General features: G+C 39.5%; 1 protein-coding gene across 1 annotated transcript; it reads right to left on the reverse strand.

Moving 5' to 3' along the window:
• Window positions 1-23,097: 23,097 nt before the first annotated feature.
• LOC101614568 (keratin-associated protein 24-1) lies at window positions 23,098-23,859 on the reverse strand. Its single transcript, XM_004654406.2, has one exon. It carries the CDS (start codon window positions 23,857-23,859, stop codon window positions 23,098-23,100), a length of 762 nt encoding a protein of 253 aa, XP_004654463.2.
• Window positions 23,860-24,121: the final 262 nt, after the last annotated feature.

Raw genomic sequence — 24,121 nt, forward strand, 5'->3', positions numbered from 1 at the left:
TATGTATATAGATAGATAGAGAGAGAGAGAGAAATGCCTTCTTTATATCTCAGTCTTCAGGTGTCTGTAGTACATGCCTGCTTTCCTGGCTTACCTTTTGTGTAAAAGACTCAGGAAAAGGGCTGTGAGAATACAGAATTACTTGTTACTACTTTATTTGGCAAGAGACAATCATGAAGAATGATTTTTATTTTTAAGTATTCATAGAGTTACAAACGAATAATAATACCAGTGTTTTAAATTCATCTTTTGAAGATCAAATATAGTAATTTTTTGCATAAAATTCAAAATTTTCATACATTGGTTTACTGAAGTGTATTTTTGACATATAGCAATAAGCAAGTTACTCATAAACATTGCCTACAGTGCTTGCAAATCTCATTTGTTGTATCATAAAATATTTACTGTAGGTTTAAGAAATAAAATAGGATATCAGTTACAGATTTATGACAAAAGTGATTTATAACACAAAATATTATGCATGGTAATATTCTGTAATGGGATATGAGGGTATACAATTAATATATTGTATTTTCAGGTAGTGTTTAAAAGTAATCTCACACAGCCCCAGTAGAATCAGCAGCAAGAACAATGAAATTGCTGACTCTCTGGGACTTTGGCTAACACACCAGCTTTTGAGGTAATTGGGATCAATCCCTTCATCGTGAGCAAATTTCTACATATTACTGGTGTCCATAATGGAAACTGATTGGAATAAATCTTATATCTTCAGACCTCAAAATGTTTTAAAATGTTTAAATGTTGCTAAAAAATGAAATGATATAATTCAATTAAGCCCCAAATCCATATTTACAATCTTCACAGCCCAGTGGGTTGTGCATGTCACATACTTTGGATTATGCTGGCCTATGCAGCCTAGGACAGCTACCCAAGTACTTCTTCATCTCCATTTCCTAAAGGGTTTTATTCTCTGTATACATTATGACATCATAGTGACACTGAGGAGAATCTGACCTTTCACAATTCATTTCTATTTTCTTATATGTGAAATAGGGCTTGTGGACAATACCTCATGAGATTACTGAATGAAATTGGAAAATTAAAAAAAAAACATGTTAAGATATAATATATGCTCACCTAGGGTGGTTCAAATATTTGCCACAGATGGTTAGTAAACCTGTGCTTATTTTTGTTTAGAGCCATCCATTAAATCTGCCAACTTGCATGTTTTATCCTCATCTCACTACTAATCAGATAGTTCATTTACGATGGCTGTTTTTTTCCTCTTCATGTTGTCTCAGTGCTGTAGACAAAACTACCATCCACAGAAAGGTCACTCATGACATTAGACACCTCCAAAATGCTAACCTTCTTGAAACTACTTTATCATATATAAATATAGATCCTTATATTTTTATGATAGGATGCTATTTTAGTTTAATTTATTCAACATCAGCATACATTCATTGAAAACTGAATTTGTATGTGATTATTTAAATAGTCATTGCTTTGCTTTCTTTTTACTTAAATTTTTATTGAAACAGGCCTTTTTTTTCTTTGTATGCCAGTCTTGCTTTGAACTTGCTGTAATCCTCTTGCCTCTCTAGTGCTGGGATTACAGTATGAACCACCATGCATGGCATTGCATTTGGCTTTTTAAGAGCAATCATAGGGAAATGATGCACATGTGACACTAGAAAAAACTTTTCCTCAGTATCCACTGTGGCTACTTTCATGTCCTTAGAAGGTCTGGTTCTCCTCATATACTTCTGTCATATGATATACATGGACAATAAATATTTGTCCACTGAAAACGTTTGAGAAAACAAAATCCAATGTTTGATGAAATTAAGGCTTGACTTATGCAGGCAAAATTGTCTAAGGCAAATAGTTTCCTCAAGTTCTAGAAATACAGAGGAATACAAATGAATGAATCGGCAAATAATGAATAATTTCTAAAGTTCTGCAGCCATATGTAGGGAATTTCCTCATTTTTTCCCTTTTTCTGCCTCAAATGACCACTTCCTTTCCATCTTCCAATTCATCACTATCAGGCATTCTTATGACACAGTCCTAAACAAACTCTTCTTATTTCACAGGATTTTCTAAGTTTTACGATGATTTTCACTTTATTAATTGTTGCGTTCTGCAGTGAAAATTCGAGACTCTAGTTTCTTTACAAGACAAATAATTGGACTAGAGAGATGGCTCAGTGGCTAGTGTATTTGCCTGCAAAGTCTAATGATCCAAGTTCAGTAGTCCAGTACCCACATAAAACTAGATACACAGTGGCACATGCATCTGGATTTCAGTTTTCAGTGGCTAGAGGCCCTGAGGGGGAGGGACATCTCTATCTCTGTGTCTCTCACTTCTCTATGTTTCTGTGCTTGCAAATAAATAAGTAAAAATATTGAAAATATTAAAAAGATAAATGCTCAAGAAGGAAATGACTCACTAGGAAAGGTTTCAGATGATTACTGTCAAAGTTTTCTACTCAAATTCAACCCCCATCAGTGGTTTTCGGTCACTGGATTTGCCTTTCTCATTATATATGGATTGTCAAGTGTTTTCCTCTGTGGTGCTGGGAAATGACTCAATCCCTCTGAGCTTTACTGTCTTCCAAGAAGGAAATAAACTTTCATAGGACAAATAAAAAGGTTAGCTATCTCTTTGCTCTGCTTCGGGTAATATTTATTCGACACGGAACATGGACAGAGGAGGGGAAAAAAACAATTGTTAAAACTGAAATGACTTCAGAAAGCTCACTCATTACGCACAAAGAAAACCCATTATAGTTAGATCCCAGACAGAACATTGAGGCATTGGAAACTGAACAGATATGCCAGTATGGGCATTCTTCACTCTGGTGGCATGGATAGTTTTTGGCTCACTATGCCCACACTAGGTGCTGACTAAAGGCAGAAAAAATGTGAAATTGAGTGGGGGTGTCAGAATTAATATCTTGAGTTGCAGGGTTTCCTCAGAGTGGGGGGTGGGAAGTGATTACTTTCACAACAGTTCTATATGGTGTAGCCCTGATAAACATAATTAACAACCTCTTCCAGTCTTTACTAATTTTTCATGATGGTGCCTCAATCCCTATTTGTAAAATTTGACATTTTAATAGGAAAAAAAAAATTAAAGACCATCTCTGAGGCCCTGCACAAAATATGACCGGTTCTTACACTCAACTGAGACTTGCAGGAGCAAGACCCTCCCTTCTTCAACTTGGGATATTTATCTTCCCTCCTATTTCTGTGAAAACATTGGGTAGATACTGCTAACTCTTTCTGTCATGGATGGGACAGGTAATAGTCCTTCAGGACGTTTAAGTATAACAGTGCAAAAATAAAACATTGTTCCCGGCCTTTCCATCTCTCCCCACCTCCAGTATGTGTTTTGGCACTAAGTAGTTTGCTGTAAGTTGTAGTTTTCCCTCCACATGGACAGAAACATCTTTGTATTTCTCAGTTGTTTCTCAGAGTTGCTACAAGTCTTTTCTCGCTGGTATGCCTTCCCTTCTTCTCTACAGTCATGGCTCCATGAGAGACTTAGCACCACACTTAGTACATGCCCCATCACCTATCTTCTCCCATCTTCCTATCTTGCATTCTTTGATCTCTCATTATCTGCCTGAAAGACCTTTCTAAAGAAATATTTTTAAGCATAGACAGGTGGACATGCTCATACATTTATCTACAACAACAGTGGGACTACCTGACATTGACACAGTAGCTACTTTATGGGCCCTACATGTTTCTCAGCTTTTTAAAACATATGCATTGTCTCGTGTTAGCCTTTACAATCCCCCTAATGGAGTATTACTGCAGTTCTCATTTTATACTCAAGGAACCTGACCCAGGACGACTATCCAAATCTCCCAAGGTCGCATGATTGTAGGTTCGCAACTGAAACCCAGGCACTCTAGCTACAGAAATGTGGTCCTTTAGCTTCCCCTCCACTGCTCCTGGCTGGCCAAGAATTGACCTCAAGATTCCCAGTGTTTTCAGCTGAAACAATTGCCAAACTGTGTTAAAAGAGTACTTTGTAAATCTAACAACTGATAAGAACTTTAATAACCTTAATACTTTTAGTGTTTTATTTTATCTATAGGAATAGAAAAAAAACCTTCAAGAATAATTTTTTTGTATTAGTATGTATTTCTGTTTATAAATCTTATTGTTTTTATTTTTACTTTATTTTATTTATTTATTTATTTTTTTTGCAAGGCAGTGTCTCTCTCTAGCCCAGGCTCCCCTGGAATTCAGTATGGAGTCTCAGGGTGGGCTTGAACTCATGATGCTCCTTCTACCTTTGCCTCCCTAGTGCTGGGATTAAAGGTATGTGCCACCATACCCGGCCTCTGTTTATAAACCTGTATCTATATAAAGACAGTGAATTCTTAACCTAAATACTGAATGTTGAATGTCAAAGAGAACTTGGACATGAAAACTAGCCTCTTAGTGTTTATGATGGAGAAACCTGCATACCTGAGTGCTTAAATAACTCCATAAATAAGATCCCACAAAGATAGCATGGATCAAAGGTTCCTCTCTTTCTCTCCTTCTCATCCCTCTCTCCATCTCCTAGTTTTCAGTGTTTCTAATAAAACATTCCTTCACTAATTACACTCATAGGATTCCAGGCTGACCATAGGATCTCTGTGCCAAGGCCCATCATTGGGTTCCCAACACTTCAACACTAAGAGTAAGGACGAGGAGGACACTACAAGTCAGGACCCAGTATGATAGCAGTTTTCAACCTCCTCATAGCTACCATCCTCATGAGGATAAAATACTCAGAGATTAGAAAACAAAAGGTAACCCTGGATGTCTGCTTTCTGTTTTAGGCTATCCACTCAACAGATTCGTCTTAACATGTACTTGTGTAGTGGGCTCCATGCTAGAGAAGCAACCGTGAACTAAGATTTAATTTAAAAAAGTAAATAGACCTTGGATATTAGCATGGATTGCATAATTCACTGTGACTCATGTAACAGATGACTGATTGAGCTCCAGAGATGTAAAAGTGACTTAGCCAAAATAACACCACCGGTTTCTATGGGGACTAGTTTTGAATTCAAGTTTTCCAAACATGTATATTTCTATAGACCCATGTAACAATTACCTTCACACTGCTGGGACAAAGCGCTTGACCAGAAACAGCTGATGGTTGGAAAGGTTTTATTCAGGCTTATAGTCTCCTGGGGAAGTCTCACAATGGCAGAACAGAAGCTGTATATCACATTTTGTCACAGCAGCTGTGAGGTAGCCACAATAGTGAGCAAGCTAGTGAACACCCGGTAGGTCTGAACTAAACCCCAAGACTCATTCTTCTCCCCCTACTCCCACCAGCAGCACACCTAGTCCAGGAAGGATCAACTTCCCAAAGGCTCCTCCAGCTGGGGGTAGATTAATCACCAACACATAAACGCTAGAGGCTATGGAGGACACATCAGCTTCAAACCATCACAACCCAATATGTTATCTACTTTATTCATTCAAAAATGCTAAGAGGTTGTTAATTTCCAATGACCTAGTCACTGATGATTTGGTGGGAAGAGAGATACTGTTGCTGTGTCTAGTGGGTTTAGGGATATGGGAAATGGTATTCTGGGCTCTTAGTGCCATGAGATCCACTCAAAGAAACTCTTGACCTATCAAGCTGTTGTGATGATTAAGGTATGGTCAACTTGATCTGTTTAGTAATCCACAGAAATCCCTTTTAAATGTGTCTCTGAGGTTGCTTCCAGGAAGGATTAAGTGAAGGAGGGAGTCCTTCCCCCAGAGTGAGCCCTTTCCAAAGAGCCAGTGGCCCTCTCAGGTCTGAACATTATATAAGGAAGGCGAAAAGAGCCCCTTCCTTCCTTCCACTTGATTGCCAGAGCTGCTTGATGCCTTCCAGCATGGATTGAAGACCAGCACAGACCGAAGACCTGTGTCAACTGAAGATCTGCAAGTATCAAAATCCAGCAGCTCCTCAGGAAGCCTCTAGGCCTTCCGGAACCATCTGCAATGCCGGATTGGACTGCTGAGGCATCTGGCCACATGGACTAAGCAGCTACCGGGTTCCTGGATTCTCAGGCCTGAAACTTCTATTGCACTACTGTAAGATCATCCAATAAATTCCCTTTTTAATATAATTTATTCTAGCAATTATTTTCCTGTAGAGAACCCTGACTAATAAAGCTGTCAAATGGAGGTTTGGGATTTGATTAGAGAGTTTGGGTCAGGAATGGGGATGTCTTGTTCAGCATTGCTTCTCCTTCCTCTCAGTAGCTCTGGTCTTCCCTACTTCTACCCTAAATGTGAACAGGCCTCCTGTGGTCCATGCTAGCATGTTACTAGATAGACACGTGAGTAGGACTCCCGTGGTCCAGTCCTGTACTTTGTGGGATGGGCATCTTACGATTATGAACAGGAGGACTTCATTTTCCATTTGAGGTAAATGCTCACTGTATTTACGTGCATGATTTTTCTCTACCATGTATTTATTCACACTCTAGATCTACCTTGTGGGAATTTCCTCTAAACTCTGGGCCTGCTACCTGTGTAACTTCTCTAAACTCTGGGTTGCCATGGGTGTAACTCTCTTTACTACCCATTTCTCACCTGAATTTCCTGGTCTTTGCTTTGGTACTTTTCTTCTAGTATTCCTCCTTAAACCCTCACTGCTTACCCTCAACTTTTTTCCATTAGGAGACCAAGGGTTGATGATGTTCCTTCCACATAAGTGTGTGTTTCTTTCAAATCTCCCTACATAGGCTCCTAGGTCAAATCTTCCACATGCTTGTAGCACTGTTCCAGCCACTTCTTAGACCTCAACTTCTCTTAGTGAACCTCATGAACTATGCTATGCCTTCTGAAGGAGAAATAAGAGAATGCTAGGCTCTTTCAGATAGTTTTGTTTAGAAACCGAGGCCCAGAGAAAACTGATGCCACCTCCCTCTGGTATGAATGGAACTCAGTTGGAATGGAACTCATGCCTTACTGGGACTCATTGACAACTGCTACAGTGCCCCCTGCTGACCACAGTCTAGCATACTGCCTAGGCCAGCTGCCCTCTGAGGTTCACCCTTCAAATCTCCAAACTAATCAGGTCTTTCTCTTGCATACTTGAACCTTATGAAAGAATCCATTTTCAATTAACCATAAAGGCTGTCAGAGCTATTTCCTTTCTTTTCCTCTTTCTCCCTCACTCTTTCTCTCTACCTCTCCTTGTTCTGGTCACAGAAATACATGTAAGTCTGCCCCCACCCCTAGCCTGGCTAGGGGTCTGAGTCTGGGTGGTTTCACTGCTTGCCTCTGAATGCATGTATGATTTTCCTCTGGTCTCCAAATCTACCATGTGTGTTTTTCCCTTACACTCTAGATTCACTACATATGTGCTCTCTCTAACTCTGGACCTGTTATCTGTGTAGTTTCTCTAAACTTGGGGTAACTATGAGTGTAACCCTCTTTACTACTCATTCCTAATCTTAATTTCTTGGTCTCTGTTTTGATATTTTTTCTCTGCTATCCTTCTTTAAGCCACCACCATTTGCCCTCTTATCTTTTTTTTCCATGGAGAAGCTTAAAGCCAATTTTATGGGTATTCCTTCTTAAATTTCACTACTTAAGCACCTAGAGTCTATTGTCCACTTCCATGTGGCTCCACTCCAGTCTTCCCTTTGATACGTCACTTTCTCTTGAATGACTCTCATGGGCTGTGCATGCTTTCTACATGAAAACATGTTTTCTACTCTCCCATATGCTTGCTCCGCTCTAGCCTTCTTCCTAGATCCCAATTTTTCTTAAATAAGCCCACAATTTGTGACTTCTCCCTAAATAAACTTAGTAATTCATAACTTATTCTTCTTGAGTCCATCTTTATCATTTTTTTATTAAAAAGAGTGATGTAGGGTAACTTGGGAGAATACACCATGTGGTCCAGGAATACATGCGGAAGAACGAATGTGGGCCTTGGAAACAAACAAAAAAAAAAAAAAAAGTGAAGTGTTTTCTTTTCTAAAAATAAAGTCATTCACTTCCAAGGAGATTAAACAGCCATAAAAACAGTAATGAAATATATCCCTCCCAGCAGGGCATGGTGGCATAAGCGTTTAATCCCAGCACTCAGGAGGCAGAGGTAGGAGAATCACTGTGAGTTTGAGGCCACCCTGAGACTACATAGTGAATTCCAGGTCAGCCTGGACTAGAGTAAAACCCTACTTCAAAAACAAAAACAAAAACAAAAACAAACAAACAAAAAAACTATCCCTCCCACCCAGGCTGCCAGTGTGGGAGAGACATAATATTACTGGCACAGATATCCAGACATGGAGTTGTGGGCAGCCCAAGAGCCAGAGAGAGAAGCTGTTTCTCCTTAGTCTCAAGTAAGATATTGGGGTCTGCCCTCCAGAAAAGAGTGCCATACCAGAATCGGGTCTGTCAGCCAATGGGCTTAGGGCCAGAGAAAGATTCTACCCATACCTGGGCAGGGTGTGGGCTAGAGAGAGAGACCCAAGGAGGGAGAGAGAGAAAAAGAGACAGAAGAGAGAATGAGATTTGATTGGACGAGATGGACAGACTGAGTCGTGCAACTGAAACAGGCAGGGCTAGCTGATAGAGGTGTGGCAAGTTGTGACTTAAGATTCCTCCTTTGAAGGCTTGTTACCTGTCTGTCTGCCTGGCACCAAAGCACTCTCTGTCTAACTTGGTCCTTCTCAAGAGGATAGCACCAAAAATAGGTGTTTTTAAGCTTGGGGAACCCCTGAACCTCCAAGTCATGCATCACTTCCACAGGAGAGTGTGTTACTCCTAAATCTCTCTATATAAGCCCCTAGATTCTATCTTCTATACATTTGTTACTCTGATCTAGTCTTTTCCTAGGTCCCAATTTTCCTTAAATAAACCCCAGAGTTCATGATTTCTCCCTAAATAAACTCAATCATTCATAATTGATTCCTCTTGAGTATTTTTTATCAACTCTTTGTTGAAAATAGGATATGGACCCACAATTTATATTCATAAGTTTTGGAGACCCCTTCTGAACCATCAGTGGCACATGCATTTGGAATTCATTGGTAGTGGCAAGAGGCCCCTGGCAAGCCCATTCTATCTCACTCCTTCCCTGTCTCCCTGTCTGCTAATAAGTAAAATAAACATATTTAAAATAACTCATTTCTAGGAATAGAAATTGTAGTAGTTGTAAACTCTTTACTAACACCATCTTATTTCTGAACTGTACCAAAACTGCTAAGGCAAGAAATCACATTCTGGATTAACATTTAATGCTAACAAGCACATTCAGACTTATTTTTATGTTTGGAGAAGCCAAAGATAGCATAGAAATGCACAGTTGTACTTGAGAAGATATGGAAGCTAGAGTAGATGACTAGCTTTAAGTCACACAATTCTGATTTTCCATTCAAGATATATCTGGTGATTTGCTTATTTATTTAGTTAGTTTTTGGTTTTTCAAGGCAGGGTCTTGCTCTAGCCCATGCTGACCTGGAATTTACTATGTAGTCTTAGGGTGACTTCAAACTCACAGCAGTTCTCCTAACTGCCTCCCAAGTGCTGGGACTAAAGGCATGCACCACCACGCTTTGCTGGTTTGCTTATTTTTAATCACAGGCCAGTCTTGCTTTTGAAACAGCTCTCTCTTCATTCAAGTGATGTTCTAATGCACTTGTGAGGGATCATCACACCGCAGTCCTGCAACTCACTAAGACTCTTTCCTCAAGTAGCCACAGGGTGGTGACCCACACCATAGACCTTGTGGCATATAGAACCAATAGAGATGTATTTTCTTTTTCAAGAAAATATCTTTCCAGGCATACTACTACATGAATTTTATAGATGGAGACTAAAATGAATGATAAATGCAACATAGACTGGAGTTAACTCAGGAGAGCACTTAGTCTGTGATGAACATGAATTGTTGGCTGGTTTGAAGCCATCATTCTTGGTGGGGCTTTGGGAGATTATGGTGGAAACTAGAAGCAGCTTTCTCTTGGCCAGTGGCTTCCTTTGAGGTTCTATCAACAGGGTCACCAAAGGGCAGCTAGTGGGGGATACAGGGAAGAAAGTGATCCCTTGCTTCTTTGCCTTATTCTTCTTGCTAACTTGGGAAAGGAGCGGGAAGGAGAGGAGAGAAAGAATTGCTTCTTCTCACCTATGATGTAATGTCATTGCTCCTTATAGAGATTTAGCAACCCAAGATCACACAGCCATTTTAGAAACTAAGAATAAATTCTCCACATTGCTGTGGCTAGCCTGAAAAAGACTGCAGTGTTTAAAAGACAATCTCCTGAAGTCCCCCTCTGCTTCCCTACCAGCCTGTGTGACCAGTTTATATTCCGGTGCCTGGTGACAATGACTACAGACCCTCAGCGTGCCTCCAGTTTCTAAGTCTGATTTGCCAGCACGCCCGTTCTTCCTTTGTGTTTTCTTCTTCTTTTATGGCTTTAAAAATAAATTGATGTAATCTCTGGAGCTTCCCTCCAGGAAGGGATATATAACCTGGTTATTGGTTTTATCTACTGTCGGGAACAGTCCAGGTCCCAACACAAACAAAATCCAGTTAACATGTGGTTTGCAAAACAGCGTGAGACATTTTTATCTTCTTCTTTTAAAAGGGTAATGCGTTGTAGAGTTTAAATAGTCTGCGTTAGTGTGCGCCTTATTATTATCTTATTATGTTTTCAGTTGTGAAATCCAATCCCCAGACAGGGGCTGGTGTCTAAAGGGAAAAGCTTTAAGATCTGGCCGGGGGCCCAGGCAGGTTTTACTAGTGTACTTTAAGGTACCATGTTTTACAGACTGGGTGGAGTCTCTGAGCTGAAATGACTGCAATTTGCGGTTTCTTCTTAGAAAATAAGCTCTGAGGAGGAAATACAGATGACAGCACTTCCAGGGGCGCTTCCTTTCTTTCTCTGTCTTGAAACATAAATTAACAACAGTCACCCAAGTAAAATGTCATAAAGGAGGTGCAGAAGTTAGGTAGAAGGCTTCCATGTCTAACTCTTGTCAGCTTCATAATTAAAGTGCAACCAGACTAAGTGCATCTCTGATGCTTTTAACAGTTTATTTGTGGCATGTAATTAGAATACGCCTGTATCATTAAAAGCCACTGGCTAGGCTTGGGAGGATCCTGATAAGCACCTTGGGAAGGGAGCATGCGGAAGGAAGGCAGAGTCAAGCATTGTAAAAGATGTCAACACAACTTCCATTCAGAATGACAGGACCATCGTATCTTAGTGATGCAAATGTTCATTAAATTCAGCTTCCTCGTTCTAGCAGAATGGGGGCCCCAGACAGAAAGCATGCTGCTCCTGTGGACGCACAACTCTTGGGTGCCGCACCATAGCTAAGCAATGGCCTCCTAAGCCCCCCCACCCCCCCAGTCACCTTGTGGAACAGGCACTTCCTTCCTGTCACCAGCCGTCTATTTGGCTTGGCCAGAGTGGTCAGCCGTACCATTTTTATTTCTCACAAATCCATACTGCCTCTCAGACCATCAGACAGCCACCCAATGACTTTCAGCTTTTATATAGAAAATATGCAGGACTGTTCACTTAAACCACTCCACTCATTTTACATTTTGAAGAGATAGACTTTAAAAAAACTTTGCTTTAATTGATTTTTATGCCCTGCCTTCTTTCTCAGGATGGGAGAATGCATCTGACTGTCCACAATATTGTACACAGGTATACAAAATCCTTACAGTATTTCTCATATTTCTTATAAAGATCCTTGACCTTAAATAGCCTAGCTTAGAGCATAGTCCCTTGACATTCCTAAATTTTCTTACACAGAAATAAAGGCAAGTACTGACACGTACATAGACACATGTATAGAATTCTAAAATTTGGTAAGTTGGTGCTCATTGTATAGAGTATTACTTTGCAATCATTGCAGAATATAGAATTTCTGGGTTCAGGACTTAGTTTCAAAGCTGTTTGTGCTCTTCATTATGTGGCTCTCTCTGATGACTTGGGAACTTCAGCTGTGAGTGAGTTATTCCCTGAGCTGGGCCTGGGCTGGCTTGGCCTAGGCCCTGTCCCAGGCCCAACTGGGAGGACCTCCCAGCACTTACTCTCCGCATGGATTCCTTGCGGCTCTAGCTCCTCACATGGCAGAAGCTCCTTGAACTTTCTTTTCTCTTTTCTTTCCACATTTTTTTCTCCAGATCCGTATCTGGTCACATGGACTCCTGAAATACATGTGGCCCACGTGAGCTTTTGGGCTCCACATGGTGTATTTTCTCCCCACTTTATCTCCCCTTAACTCTCAGACATCCCATTTCCACACTCCTTTTGAAACTCTAAATAAAATGTGATATTTTAAAAATAAAAAATATTGTTACCTGGGTTCGGATGGCAGGAACCCACCTGAAGTGGACACTGCAGTGCTACTCTATAGTCCTACTGGGCCTATAGTTAGAAGGGATGTGGACACAGGAGATTCTCCCAGAATTCTGTAGGCCAGCTATTTTGGCAAATATAGCTATGATAAGTGAAAGAAACTATCTCAAAGAAGGTGGGAGGAGAAGACTAACATCCAAAGTTGGCTTTTGATCTTCAAATGACTGTCATGTCATGTCATAGGTACACACATGACATCTGTCTAAGAAAATTTTATTTTTTACTTGGGGTATTGATGCTATTTTGGGTTGAGATAAAGTACTATTTAGACAGTTTTAGCTTGAGGAATAAATAGATCTAAGTATAGAAAAGAGGAGACTAAACTAGTAAATCATTATTTAATTAACATGTTCCTATGTTATTTATCAAAATTAATATAATAATTATTTTCCTTATGTTGAACCTTCCCCAAATCTAAATTGAATGTTACTGCTTGATCTTGAACTCAGTAAACTTGTCAGAAAAAATAAGTAAATAATGTGGATCTACATTGAAATAGAAAGAATAATGAACTTAGTTTAGCAAAGAAAGATCTTGGCTAGTTTTGTGTCTAGGGGAAGCACTATTTCACAGAACCACTCTTTCTGAGTGGCCTCCTAGTGTTTTGCACAGTGATTGTGCTTGTGAGTTTCTTTCCCACTGCAGTTTGGTTGAGGTGGCCTGCATTGAATCTTCATTCAGTAGTCAAGGAACTATACAAACACACTTCTAGAATGGATAGATTATTTCTTTGAAAACCATAAGGACTTCTGTAAAATAGAGATGCAGTGTGATTCATTAGAATGCTATGTTTCTGTGTTATGTTTTTATTAATATTTTATAACACCACTATATTTTACCTGAAAGCAACAAGAAGTGTAGATATTCTATGCCTCAGGGCAGATTGTGGCTATGCTTAAAATCTCCATTATCTATATTTCAAGAGAGACAAAAAAAAAAATGGGAGAAAGTCTTCTAGCTAAGTTCTGTCACCATTATCAAGAATTTCATTCATGCAGACATGCATACTTATAACAATTATGATAAGCAAGAATTAATAGACAAAGCAGAAGTCATAAGTACATATTTGCTAAAATGGTACAAATAGGATTTCCAGATATATACATGGGTTAGGACAAAAGGTAAAAAGGACTCTATGTGTATATCTACACTTCTGTCTGTAAGCTCATGTGTTTATTCAAAATTATTCAATAGTTTTCACAGTCTTGTCTTTACCTGCTTCCAAGATAATCTTCACAGAACCTATTGGCTTTAGTAGGAATTCAAATGTATCTGTGACTTAACATTAGTACTATTGTAGGAAATAGAATTCTGTTGCAGTCAGGTTTGCATTGCTGGCAGGAAACACCCAGCAAAGAGCAGCTTGTGGGAAATAAAGGTTTATTTGAAGCCAGGTGTGGTGGATACACGCCTTTAACCCCAGCACTTGGGAGGCAGAGATAGGAGGATTGCTGTGAGTTCAAGGCCACCCTGAGACTCCATAGTGAATTCCAGATCAGCCTGTGTTACAGTGAGACCCTACCTCAAAAACAACAACAACAACAAAAAAGGTTTATTTGGCTTACAGACATGAGGGAAGCTCCATGATGGCAGGGAATAATGATGGCATGAACAGAGGGTATACATCACCTCTTGGCCAACATCAGGTGGACAATAACAAAAGGACAGTGTGCCAAACACTAGCAATGGGGAACTGGCTATAACACCCATAAGCATACCCCCAATAATAGAGGGCTTCCAGGAGTCTTTAATTCCCAAATCCCTATCAGCTGGGAACCTAAGTTTATGGCAAGGAAAAATGATGGCATGATCAGATGGTGGATATTACCTCCTGACCTACATCAAGTGTTCAACAGCAACTGGAAAGTATGCCAAACACTGGCAAGAGGAAGCTGGTTATAAGACCCATGAGCCCACCCCCAACAAAACACTGTCTCCAGGAAGCTTTAATTCCAAATTGCCATCAGACAGGGACCTAGCATTCAGAACACCTAAGTTTTTATGGAGGACACCTGAATCAAGCCACCACACCCACCTTGGAATGGAGGCCCCAGGACAAGAAAATATTTACTAGTTTCCAGTTCAAAAGTTACTCTCTAGTTTGTATTTTTATTTATTGATATGATCGGCTTATAAAATTTCAAATTAATAAACCTAATATGGGGAAAAGAAGGGGATTTTATGGAAGATAGTTTTCATATCTTTCCCTTGCTTTATTTCTCTTATGATTTCTTTTCCTTTTCTCCTACTCTTCCTCTCTATTTTTTTTTTTTTGACACCTTTCACACTGCCTCTCACTATTTTGACCCTCTATTCTTGTGGCTGATATTAGTGGTATAGCTGTGTGTTCCAAGTTGTAAAAGTAGATCTGACATAACAAATGACCTTGCTAACACTGAACCCTAGAATGAGACAGCAGCGCTAGTAACAGGCTAGTGTGGGAGATGTGGAGCATCCCATGGTGGGGAGCGCAGTGATGGTGAGAGCAATGGGACTCTGTCATTTGGGTGGTTTGTACATGAAAACACATTATCTCCCAAGAGAAGAGTTTGGGAATGAAAGGCACATGCTCCAATATTCATCTCATGTGTCAGTCATAACCATACATTTAATCTCAGCACTTGGGAGGCAGAGGTAGGAGAATCACCGTGAGTTTGAGGTAGCCCTGAGATTATATAGTGAATTGCAAATCAGTGTGAGCTAGAGCATGACTCTACCTTGAGAAAGAAAAAACAAAAAAAAAGTCACCATTGCAGATGCTGAGTGAGAGAGAAGCCAGAGAGTGTGTAGAGTAAAGTCATAGTGAGGGAAAACTGCTGGGATTAAAGGCAAGCAGCACCACACCTGGATTTATTTATTTATTTACTTTTTTCAGACAGGCATTCACTATGCAGTCCACTTTGGTCTTGAACTCTTAATCTCTTTGATTTCTCCTCCTAAGTGCTCAGAATACAGGCTTATGCCATCATGCATGGTTTAACCACCAAAGTTCCAGATTTAAATATCAAAATATAATTATAAACTCTGTGATCATATGCTTCTAATTTGAAAATAAGAAAATTACTTCCTATACAGCACAAACACCCACAGATAACACCCACAAAAAGTAAATAAATATTTTATTTAAAAAATATAGACAAGACCCTGCAATGACCGTGGGTAATGGTAGGCAGCATCAGCTAGTTTTTTCTGGACTTTAGACCTAAAGGCACAGGAAGGAAATGGAACATGGTGTTCCCCTTCTCCACTGATCTGTAGGTGGCTTGGTTTGATGATGTGTCAGTCAGATTAAATTAATGCACAAGGAGAACAATCCTAGAACAGAATCGAGTGAGCAGTTCTAAGCCCCAAGGAATCCTACTGGCTGTGAGAAAACATGCACACACCAATAAAGGATTCACTCTCTCTGGGTCACTTCTTTGCCAGTTTTTTTTTTTTTTTTAATTTTTGAGGTAGGTCTTACTCTAGCCCAGAATTCACTATGTAGTCTCAAGGTAGCTTTAAATTCACCAAGAGCCTCCTACCTCTGCCTCTCCAGTGATAGGACTAAAGACATATATCAGCACACCCAGCTCTGATTCACTTTTTTAATGTTAAAATATTTTATTTTTATTTAATATACAGAGGTAGAGAGAGAGAGAGGAGAGAGAGAGAAGGCAACAGAGAGAGACTGGGCATTTCAGGGCCTCCAGCTACTGTAAATGAACTCCAGATGCAAGTACCACCTTGTACAGGTGGCTTACATGGGGACTGGGGAATCGAATCCCAGTCCTTAGATTTTGCAGACAAACTCCTTCACTGCTAAGCCATGTCTCCAGCCTCTTCTGACTCACTTTTGATGTAACCAGGAACAATAACTTTAGTGTCCCTGGGTTAGGTGTAAACTCTAGGCATGCCATTCTGGAGGTTAGGAATTAAAGTGCTGAGTTACCCAGTTAACCAAATAGTCAAATGAGAACCTTGATCATGTACAACCCTCATTTTCTTTATTCATGCACTTGTCATAGGCTGAGAAATGATCCTTACTGTAGGAAGGATTCGTAGGTCAAGACACCATGAAGAAAGGCAATGAAAAAGATAAAAGTATACTGGTGTCTACTTTGGGTAAAGACACCAAGTAGATTCTTTAAACTCATCAGAGAAAGCAGCACAGTGTCTATTGCAGTGGAGATGGCCCAGTGAATGAAGTGCTTGCTTTTTAAGGCTGAGTATAGAAGAAGTTAGGTCCTTCATGGGCTTCTCTTACCCAAGCACTCTGAAATGAGATGGGAGGTGGAGACAGGAGAATGATCTAGAAGTTCTCTGTGAGCCTGGCAAAAAGAAAAGTGGCAGGGGAATGAGATCAATAGAAACACTCTCACAAATAAGGTGGCTTGGCAAGCACAGACCAACCAGGAGTTTGTCCCCTGACATCCACATGTGGCATCCACACAAGCAGCCTCATTCCCCCCCACACAGAATACATACACATGCACACACAGAAGAGGAAAAAATTAAAAAGGGCAACCTAGCACATGAAAGGTTCAAAGGCATAACAAGAAAGAATAGTTTCAAGATGCAGGCAGAAACCAACAGGAAACTTATGCAGTACAGGAGGCCTTTGATGGTATGCCAAATGTGGTAGCTTTATCAACTGTTTGAACTTTGCTATAAATTGTTAATCATATAAACATAGACTGTCAATTACATAAATTAGGACCGACTTTAATCATTCATTAAGTAGATCATGCAATAAATAAGTTCCATGGGAGAGTTTATCTTATAGCATTCAGTCAGTATGTGTGCCTATTATTAAAGTTTGCTTCTTTCTGTTATTTATGAAAGCATAAAGATGTGTGGATGATGTTTCGTTGCTTTTGAATTGTAAGGTTTCTAAAGTATGTATTATTTATTTATTTATTGTAAGGAGAGGAGTAGGTAGATGGAGAGAATAGCATGTTAGGGCAAACAAACTCATGTGCCACCTTGTGCATCTGGCTTATGTGGGTATTGGGGAATTCAACCTGGGTCTCCGGGTTTAGCAGGCAAGCACCTTAACTGTGAAGCCATCTCTCCAACCCGGAATTGTACATTTTTTTTAACAGCTATGGGAAGTGATATTTTAAATGCATATATAAAAAGATGTTTTTAAAAGCAAAAGTGGTAAAAAAAAAAACCTGGTTATGTTTTATTTGGGAGGAAGAAAGCATAATTCAAGTCTACAGTGACTTTACAGAAAAAGCAGGCTTATTTGTGTAATTTTTAAGCATGGGTTTTTAAAAGAAGGTGATGCGATAGAGTCAAGGAGACCTATTTCACTTTGTTATTCAGTATTTCATTAACAGTCCCATGGGGGAAGTTGAATCATATCATCTATCCAATTGCAGTATGGAATCAACTTGTTTTTATGGTTTTGTAATATGCCTATTGCCATAATAATTTATATTGATCAAGGTCAATTTTTAATTATTATGAAATATTTATTACTATGACTTAGTTACAGTTATTTTTATATTATCCTATTGATGACATCTTCCATTTGTGTTTCTTTAAAGTAAAAATTTTAGGAGTGATACATTGGGCTTCTCTATTGTTTTAATTTTTAAGTGTCTAGGAAATGTAGTAGCCCTCACACAGGGGATACATTCCAAGACCCCCCAGTGGTGGTTTTGGAACTGTAGAGAATACCCAGCCATCATATGGATCCTCTCTCTCTCTCTCTTTCTTTCTCCCCCACCCCATAATGTCAGGACCTCACAAACAGAGTTGGCCTTGAACTCATGATTCTCCCATGAATACCACTAGGCCTAGCTATTGCTACATATTTTCTGACATATGCATACCATTGCTAAAAGTTAACGTAAATTAGGCACATCAGAAATGAGCAACAACAACATAATAAGAGAGAACAATTATAACAATGTGAGCTAACAGAATTGTCACTACTCTTGTCTTTTGGGCCCATGATGAAGTAAAATAGGGACCACTTAAGCACAGCAACTTTCTGACTGGCAATCTGATAGTCAACATGAATGCTACTTATGAACAAGAGGATACCTATAGTATGTGGATTCACGAGGAAATGAGATGTATTACATTCCATGTGGGTCTGCGTGGTGCTCATCACAGAGATTACAATGGTACACAGTTTAAAATGTATCAGTTGTTTATTCCTGGGATTTTCTATGTAATATTTTAGGGACTCCTATCTATAGGTAACTTTCCTAAATAAAGAGGAAACAGTGGTGGCTGCAGAGATGGCCTAAGGGTTCAGGGACTTGTCTGCAAAGCCAAGACCCTGGTTTGATTCCCCAGGACCCATGTAATCCAGATGTACAAGGTGGTGCATGCCTCTGGAGTTTGTTTGCAGAGACTGGAGGCCCTGGGGCACCAATTCTCTGTTGCTCACTCATCTTCCTCTCTCTCTCTCTCTCAGATAAATAAATAAAATATTTTAAAAAATAAAGGTTTAAAAAAGGAAACAATGGATGGGGAAAACCCACTGTGATGTAAAATTTTAAGGGTTTTTCTGGGGCTGAGTAGATGACTCAGTGGGTAAGAGAACTTGCTGCTCAATCATAATGACATAAACATGGAGTGTGGCCGGGCACAACAGTACTCGTCCCCCCACAATGCGTGGGGCAGAGACAAGAGTACCTCTGGGGCTAACTAGTCATCCAATCTTACTGAAAAGTGTCCAACCCCAAGTTCAGTGAGTGATGCATGTGAGGGAAATAAGTATGGAGTGTAATGAAGGATGACACCTGGCATCCTCCTCTCCATTCTGCATATTTACAGACATACATGCACAATTGCACATGTGTGAGCATACAGAAACATATACCACACACACACACACACACACACACACACACACATACATACAGAGAGAGAGAGAGAGAGAGAGAGAGAGAGAGAGAGAGAGAGAGAGAGAGAGAAAATGTCTCCATAGGGGATACTTTGAGAAGCAGAATTGCTTAGACAATTAGAGGGGCACTTCAATATTCACCCATGAAATGGCTTTCTTGTTGTCTATACTTGGTTGCAGCCTGTGAGATGAAACTTTTAGAGTAGCCATATTGCTAATGTTGAAATGTTTGCAAGTGGATGATGAAAATTGATATACTGTGTGGATAATTAATAGTGACTAATGAGATAATACATTTACTTGTGTGTGTGTGTGTGTGTGTACATGTATATATATGTGTTGTGTGCATGTGTACCGGGATACTCATATGTATACAAGTGCATCTGTGTGCAAGTGCATGTGCAAGCATATGCACATGCATGTGGAGGCCAGAGAACAATGTCAGACACCTCCTTATATCTGCTTCCATCTCCTGATTTATTGAGATGGGGCCTCTCGCTGAATTTAGAGCTCATTGATTTTCTAGACCAGCTGACAATTTTTCCCCAAGCATGCACCTATGTCTGCCTTCCTAGCACTGGAATTTCAGATGTGCGCTAACAACCATGCCCACTACTGACATAGTTGCTGGGTTTCAAACTGCAGTCCTCATGCTTGGAATCATATCTTCACCCACTGATCAACTTATTGACATTTATATTTAATTCATTAGTAATTAGCTGTTTGTTGTATTTTCCATTGTGTCATGTGTGCCTCGTTATTTTTTTACTATGTACTTCTTAAATATGTTTAAAAGTAATTTTAACTACCAGGTTTTACATACTTTTTCAGCTTTTTAATTATTTTTTTCAGTTGTTTGGGGTGTCAGTAACAGAGCTGTCTGAGGCTTAATGTTGACAGAAGAGTTGAATGGTCACTACAGAGTTTCTCACAGGTTATATCAGTTTTTTATTTTTATTTTAAAATTACACCCTATCAAGAAACACTAATTTTTATCTGATCATATTTATAAATGTCATATAATTATTAATTGCTTTTATGTAAAGAAATTTTTCTCCATCCAGGGTTTTATACCACATGCCCTATGTTTTCTCCACAGGTTTTCTTTCCTAACTGTTTAATGTTTCTTTCCTCCTCTGGTCACACTAAGATATGCCTGTTTTCAAATTAACATTTCCCTGTATTTTTCTTTACCCATTGTTGAGTACTTAGACTTCCTTTCTTGACAATTCAGGCAGCAGTCTAAGGCCATTTCTTTCACTGAATGCTCTGTCTTTCCTCCCTTTAAGTTTTTATATTGTGTTAAAATTCGGGAGACAGTTTTATATTTGTTTCAGTATATTACCCCACTGAACAGTTGTGGAGACTAGTATCCATAAATCCTAATGTCCCCAAAGCACACACTTAACATCTCAAAGAATAGCTTTATTTCTAGGGTTTAGATAAGAGAAAGAGTATGTATTTGGCTTTAGCAACTGAATGTTTAGCTGGGGCACACAGTAATTATTTTCAAATGAATGAACATCTATGTTATGGTAGAGGAATTGAACTACCTCTTGATACTCAAGCATTGGTTTCCAAGCACAAATAAATTTATTGTAACATAATTACTTTTATTTTTTTTTCAGCAAGTAGAATTCTCTGAAACTTGAATGGAGTCAAAAGAATGAAAACTGTGTGTGTTCCCAAACATGTACAGGCAGACAGAAAGCATTAACCTTCTTTCTGAAGACTTTCTCTCTCTCTCTCTTTTATATTTTCATTTTATTTGCAAGCAGAGAGAGAAAAAAGAGACAGACAGACAGACAGAGAAAAAGACAATGGGTGCTCCAGGGCCTCTAGCCACTGCAAACGAACTCCAGAAGCATATGCCACTTTCTGTGTCTGGCTTTATGTGGGTCCTGGGGAGTTGAACTCAGGTTGTTAAGGGTTTGCATCAGGCAAGCACCTTAATCACTGAGCCATCTCTCCAGCCCTGAATACTTTCTTATACATAGCCAACTACTGTGTATATTCTGTAGTTTTATTTTATGAGACAAAGAAAAAGAGAGATTGAGAATGAGAATGGCATACCAAGTCCTAGTGCCATTGCAAAACAACTCCAGACACATGCACCACTGCGTGTGTCTAGCTTTATGTGGGTACTGGGTAATTGAGCCCAGGTCCTCAGGCTTTGCAAGTAAGTACCTTTAACCACTGAGTAATCTCCCCATCCCTGTTTTGTTAACTGAGAATAGAACACAGAGACTTGTTTATGTGAAACATTCAATCTTCCACCTGAGTTTTGTCTCCAGCCCTATGACATTGACTACGAGTATTGCTTATTCTTCTCATTATTCATCTCTACAAAACGTTTTATTTGCCTTTAAACATAATTTTCTTTTTAAGTAAAAGATTGTTAGGATATCAATCATGTTATTTTTACTAGGTGATAGTTTTTTTTTTCAATTATTGGATAAGAACTTTATAAGTGAAAGTGATTTTTAAATTTTCCATATAAATATCCCAATCTTATCTACAATTTATTTAACATGCATATTATATAGAAATTGTACGTATTTATGCATTTTTATTAAGTTAATTTATCTTATAAATATATTCCCCAAATTTTATGTCAAAAACAAGCCAGAAAACTTCATTTTAATTTCGATTTTTTTGTTGTTTTTTTGAAGTAGGGTTTTCCTTTATCCCAGCCTGACCTGAAATTCACTATGTAATCTCAGTCTGGCCTCATACTCACTTCAATCCTACTTCTGCATCCCAAGTGCTGAGATTAAAGGCATGTGCCATCACTCCCATCCCAATTAAAAGTTTTAAGAAGAGCACAACTAAACAAATCAATATACCTGCGTATTCTATCTTCTTCCCAATTCCAATTTTGACTATGAACCAAATGCCAGGAAGTTAGCATTTTTACAACATTGTGCCTGTGTGCAGAGCACAGATAAAACTTCAATAAACATGTAATAAAGCACAAGAAAAGCCATCATTTTCAAATAGAAATTTGTTTATTTGTCAAGAACAGGGACTTTTTCCAGAATCAGAATGCAATCATTCAGCAAGGCAGGGTTATAGATGCATCCAGAACCTAGACTGGCACTAACCAGAAGGAGCCTATAATAGTATTTTGTCCTTCTGTTGGTGGACAACTTTTGTGCTTCAGGCCCTTCTAAGGTGTTCTCCTCAATGTTGAAGACAAAAGTCAAGTGCCAGTCAAAGTCAATCCTGTGTTTTCTGGCTTCTCTGGAAGAGATTTGCTGAAGTCTTCTGTTTGGGAGCTCTGTTGACCACTGATATTTGGCTGTTCTTATAGTCAGCCCTTAGGGAAAGAAATAGCTCTACTCTGTACATTCAAGATAACGTTATCCTTCAGTTCTCCAGCAAGATGTTAGGAAACTGACAAGACTATTCATTATAAAGCTCATCTAAATGAATGTGAACGTCTAAATCAGACATCAAAGTAAGGAAGTCCTGTGTGGCCACATGATAGTAGCAGATTTAGTACAAGATCATCAGGCTGACAGGGAAGTGGCAGCCAGAGAGGAGGAAAAACGAAACAAAACAACAACAACAACAAAAATCTGGTGATGGTTGTCTTTCTTGTGGAGTATCTTCAGTAAGTCCATTACAATCAGTCTCAGAGATAAAGTAATCTTTAAAATCAGCCTTTAGCACACAGAACATTTAAAGAGAAGCAGCAAAAACTTCTAGTGGGTAGTAGTGGTTGTCGTGAATAAGCCTTGGAGTTATTCAGTGAGGCTATGTGACAATATTGTTCAGATGTTTAAAGCAATTCAATTCAGTAGAGCAGGAAAGATTCGAAAACTTTGTAAAATCTGTTCCACTGGGCAATTCCTAGCTGCTATATGCTAGAAGTTAATCAATAGCAATTCCAAGGTCTGTTACTACTGCATAAGTATCTAAGAGGTGGGAAGGTGCTGGGTATACAGCTCAGGGACCCAAAGTTTCTACATAAATAGCTCAATGGTTGGCAGCTTGAGTATCTATAATTTGGATACTGACAACTTCTTATTAGATAACTTTGTGGTTGATAGCCCCTGGTAATGTAAAATGAGGGTGAGATGCTTCTGGTAATGGAGCCAAGATTTTGATAGCTTCTATATCCAAAATTACCCAGTCCACAGTAATTTAGGGGCTGGAGATTCTTGTATGAGTAGTTAAGTTGTCCAACACAGTTGGAACCATTATGAAGTGTCTGGCAGGCTTTGGATGCAAATCGAGGAGGTGAGAAGCAGTTGGATACATACCCTTTGGTGCCAGTGCAGGGGCTGCAGCCAGGCCTGGCTCTGATGTTGGTAGTTTCACAAGTACTGGTGACTTGACCTGCAGGTGGGTTATTGCAGGGCACACAAGAGTTCTGGAGATCACCACTTGGCGTACAGGTCTTGGGCTCATGGCTGGGAGATTCACAGCTTGGTGCTTCACAGTAGGATTCTTGACAGTGGTCCAGCAGCCAAAGATTGCCTTGGTAGCTACTGGGCAAGCAGGGTCCAAAGGAAGAACCTATATCATCGTTGCAAAAAGCAATGGAAGGAGCCAAAGGGATGTAGCAGTGATTTCTGTGGGAGGTAGCACTGCAAAGCCCTGGATAGCCCAGAAGAGACATGGAGCCTGAGTTCATGCAGGTGGAGATATGGTGTGGCCACAACTGGAGGACTCCTTATATCTTCCCTGGAAGTTGCCAGGGGCCTTTCCAGACTGTTTTCCTTCCCTTTGCTTGACACAATAACACATCAACATCTCATTAATGCATTGTTTATCCACAGCTGCGGGTGTCTTTAGGCTCATACAAGTTTATTTTGATTCTTCAAAATGCTCATAATCACCACTTGGACCATCCTCCATCAGTCACCATCTGTAGACCAGAGTTTGATGAATAGTGA

This window comes from Jaculus jaculus, chromosome 5 (assembly GCF_020740685.1).
Source record: "Jaculus jaculus isolate mJacJac1 chromosome 5, mJacJac1.mat.Y.cur, whole genome shotgun sequence".
Taxonomy (NCBI): domain Eukaryota; kingdom Metazoa; phylum Chordata; class Mammalia; order Rodentia; family Dipodidae; genus Jaculus; species Jaculus jaculus.

Coding starts and splice junctions, on each gene's coding strand:
- LOC101614568 (XM_004654406.2), bottom strand. CDS start 23,859: ATGAACTCAGGCTCCATGTCTCTTCTGGGCTATCCAGGGCTTTGCAGT.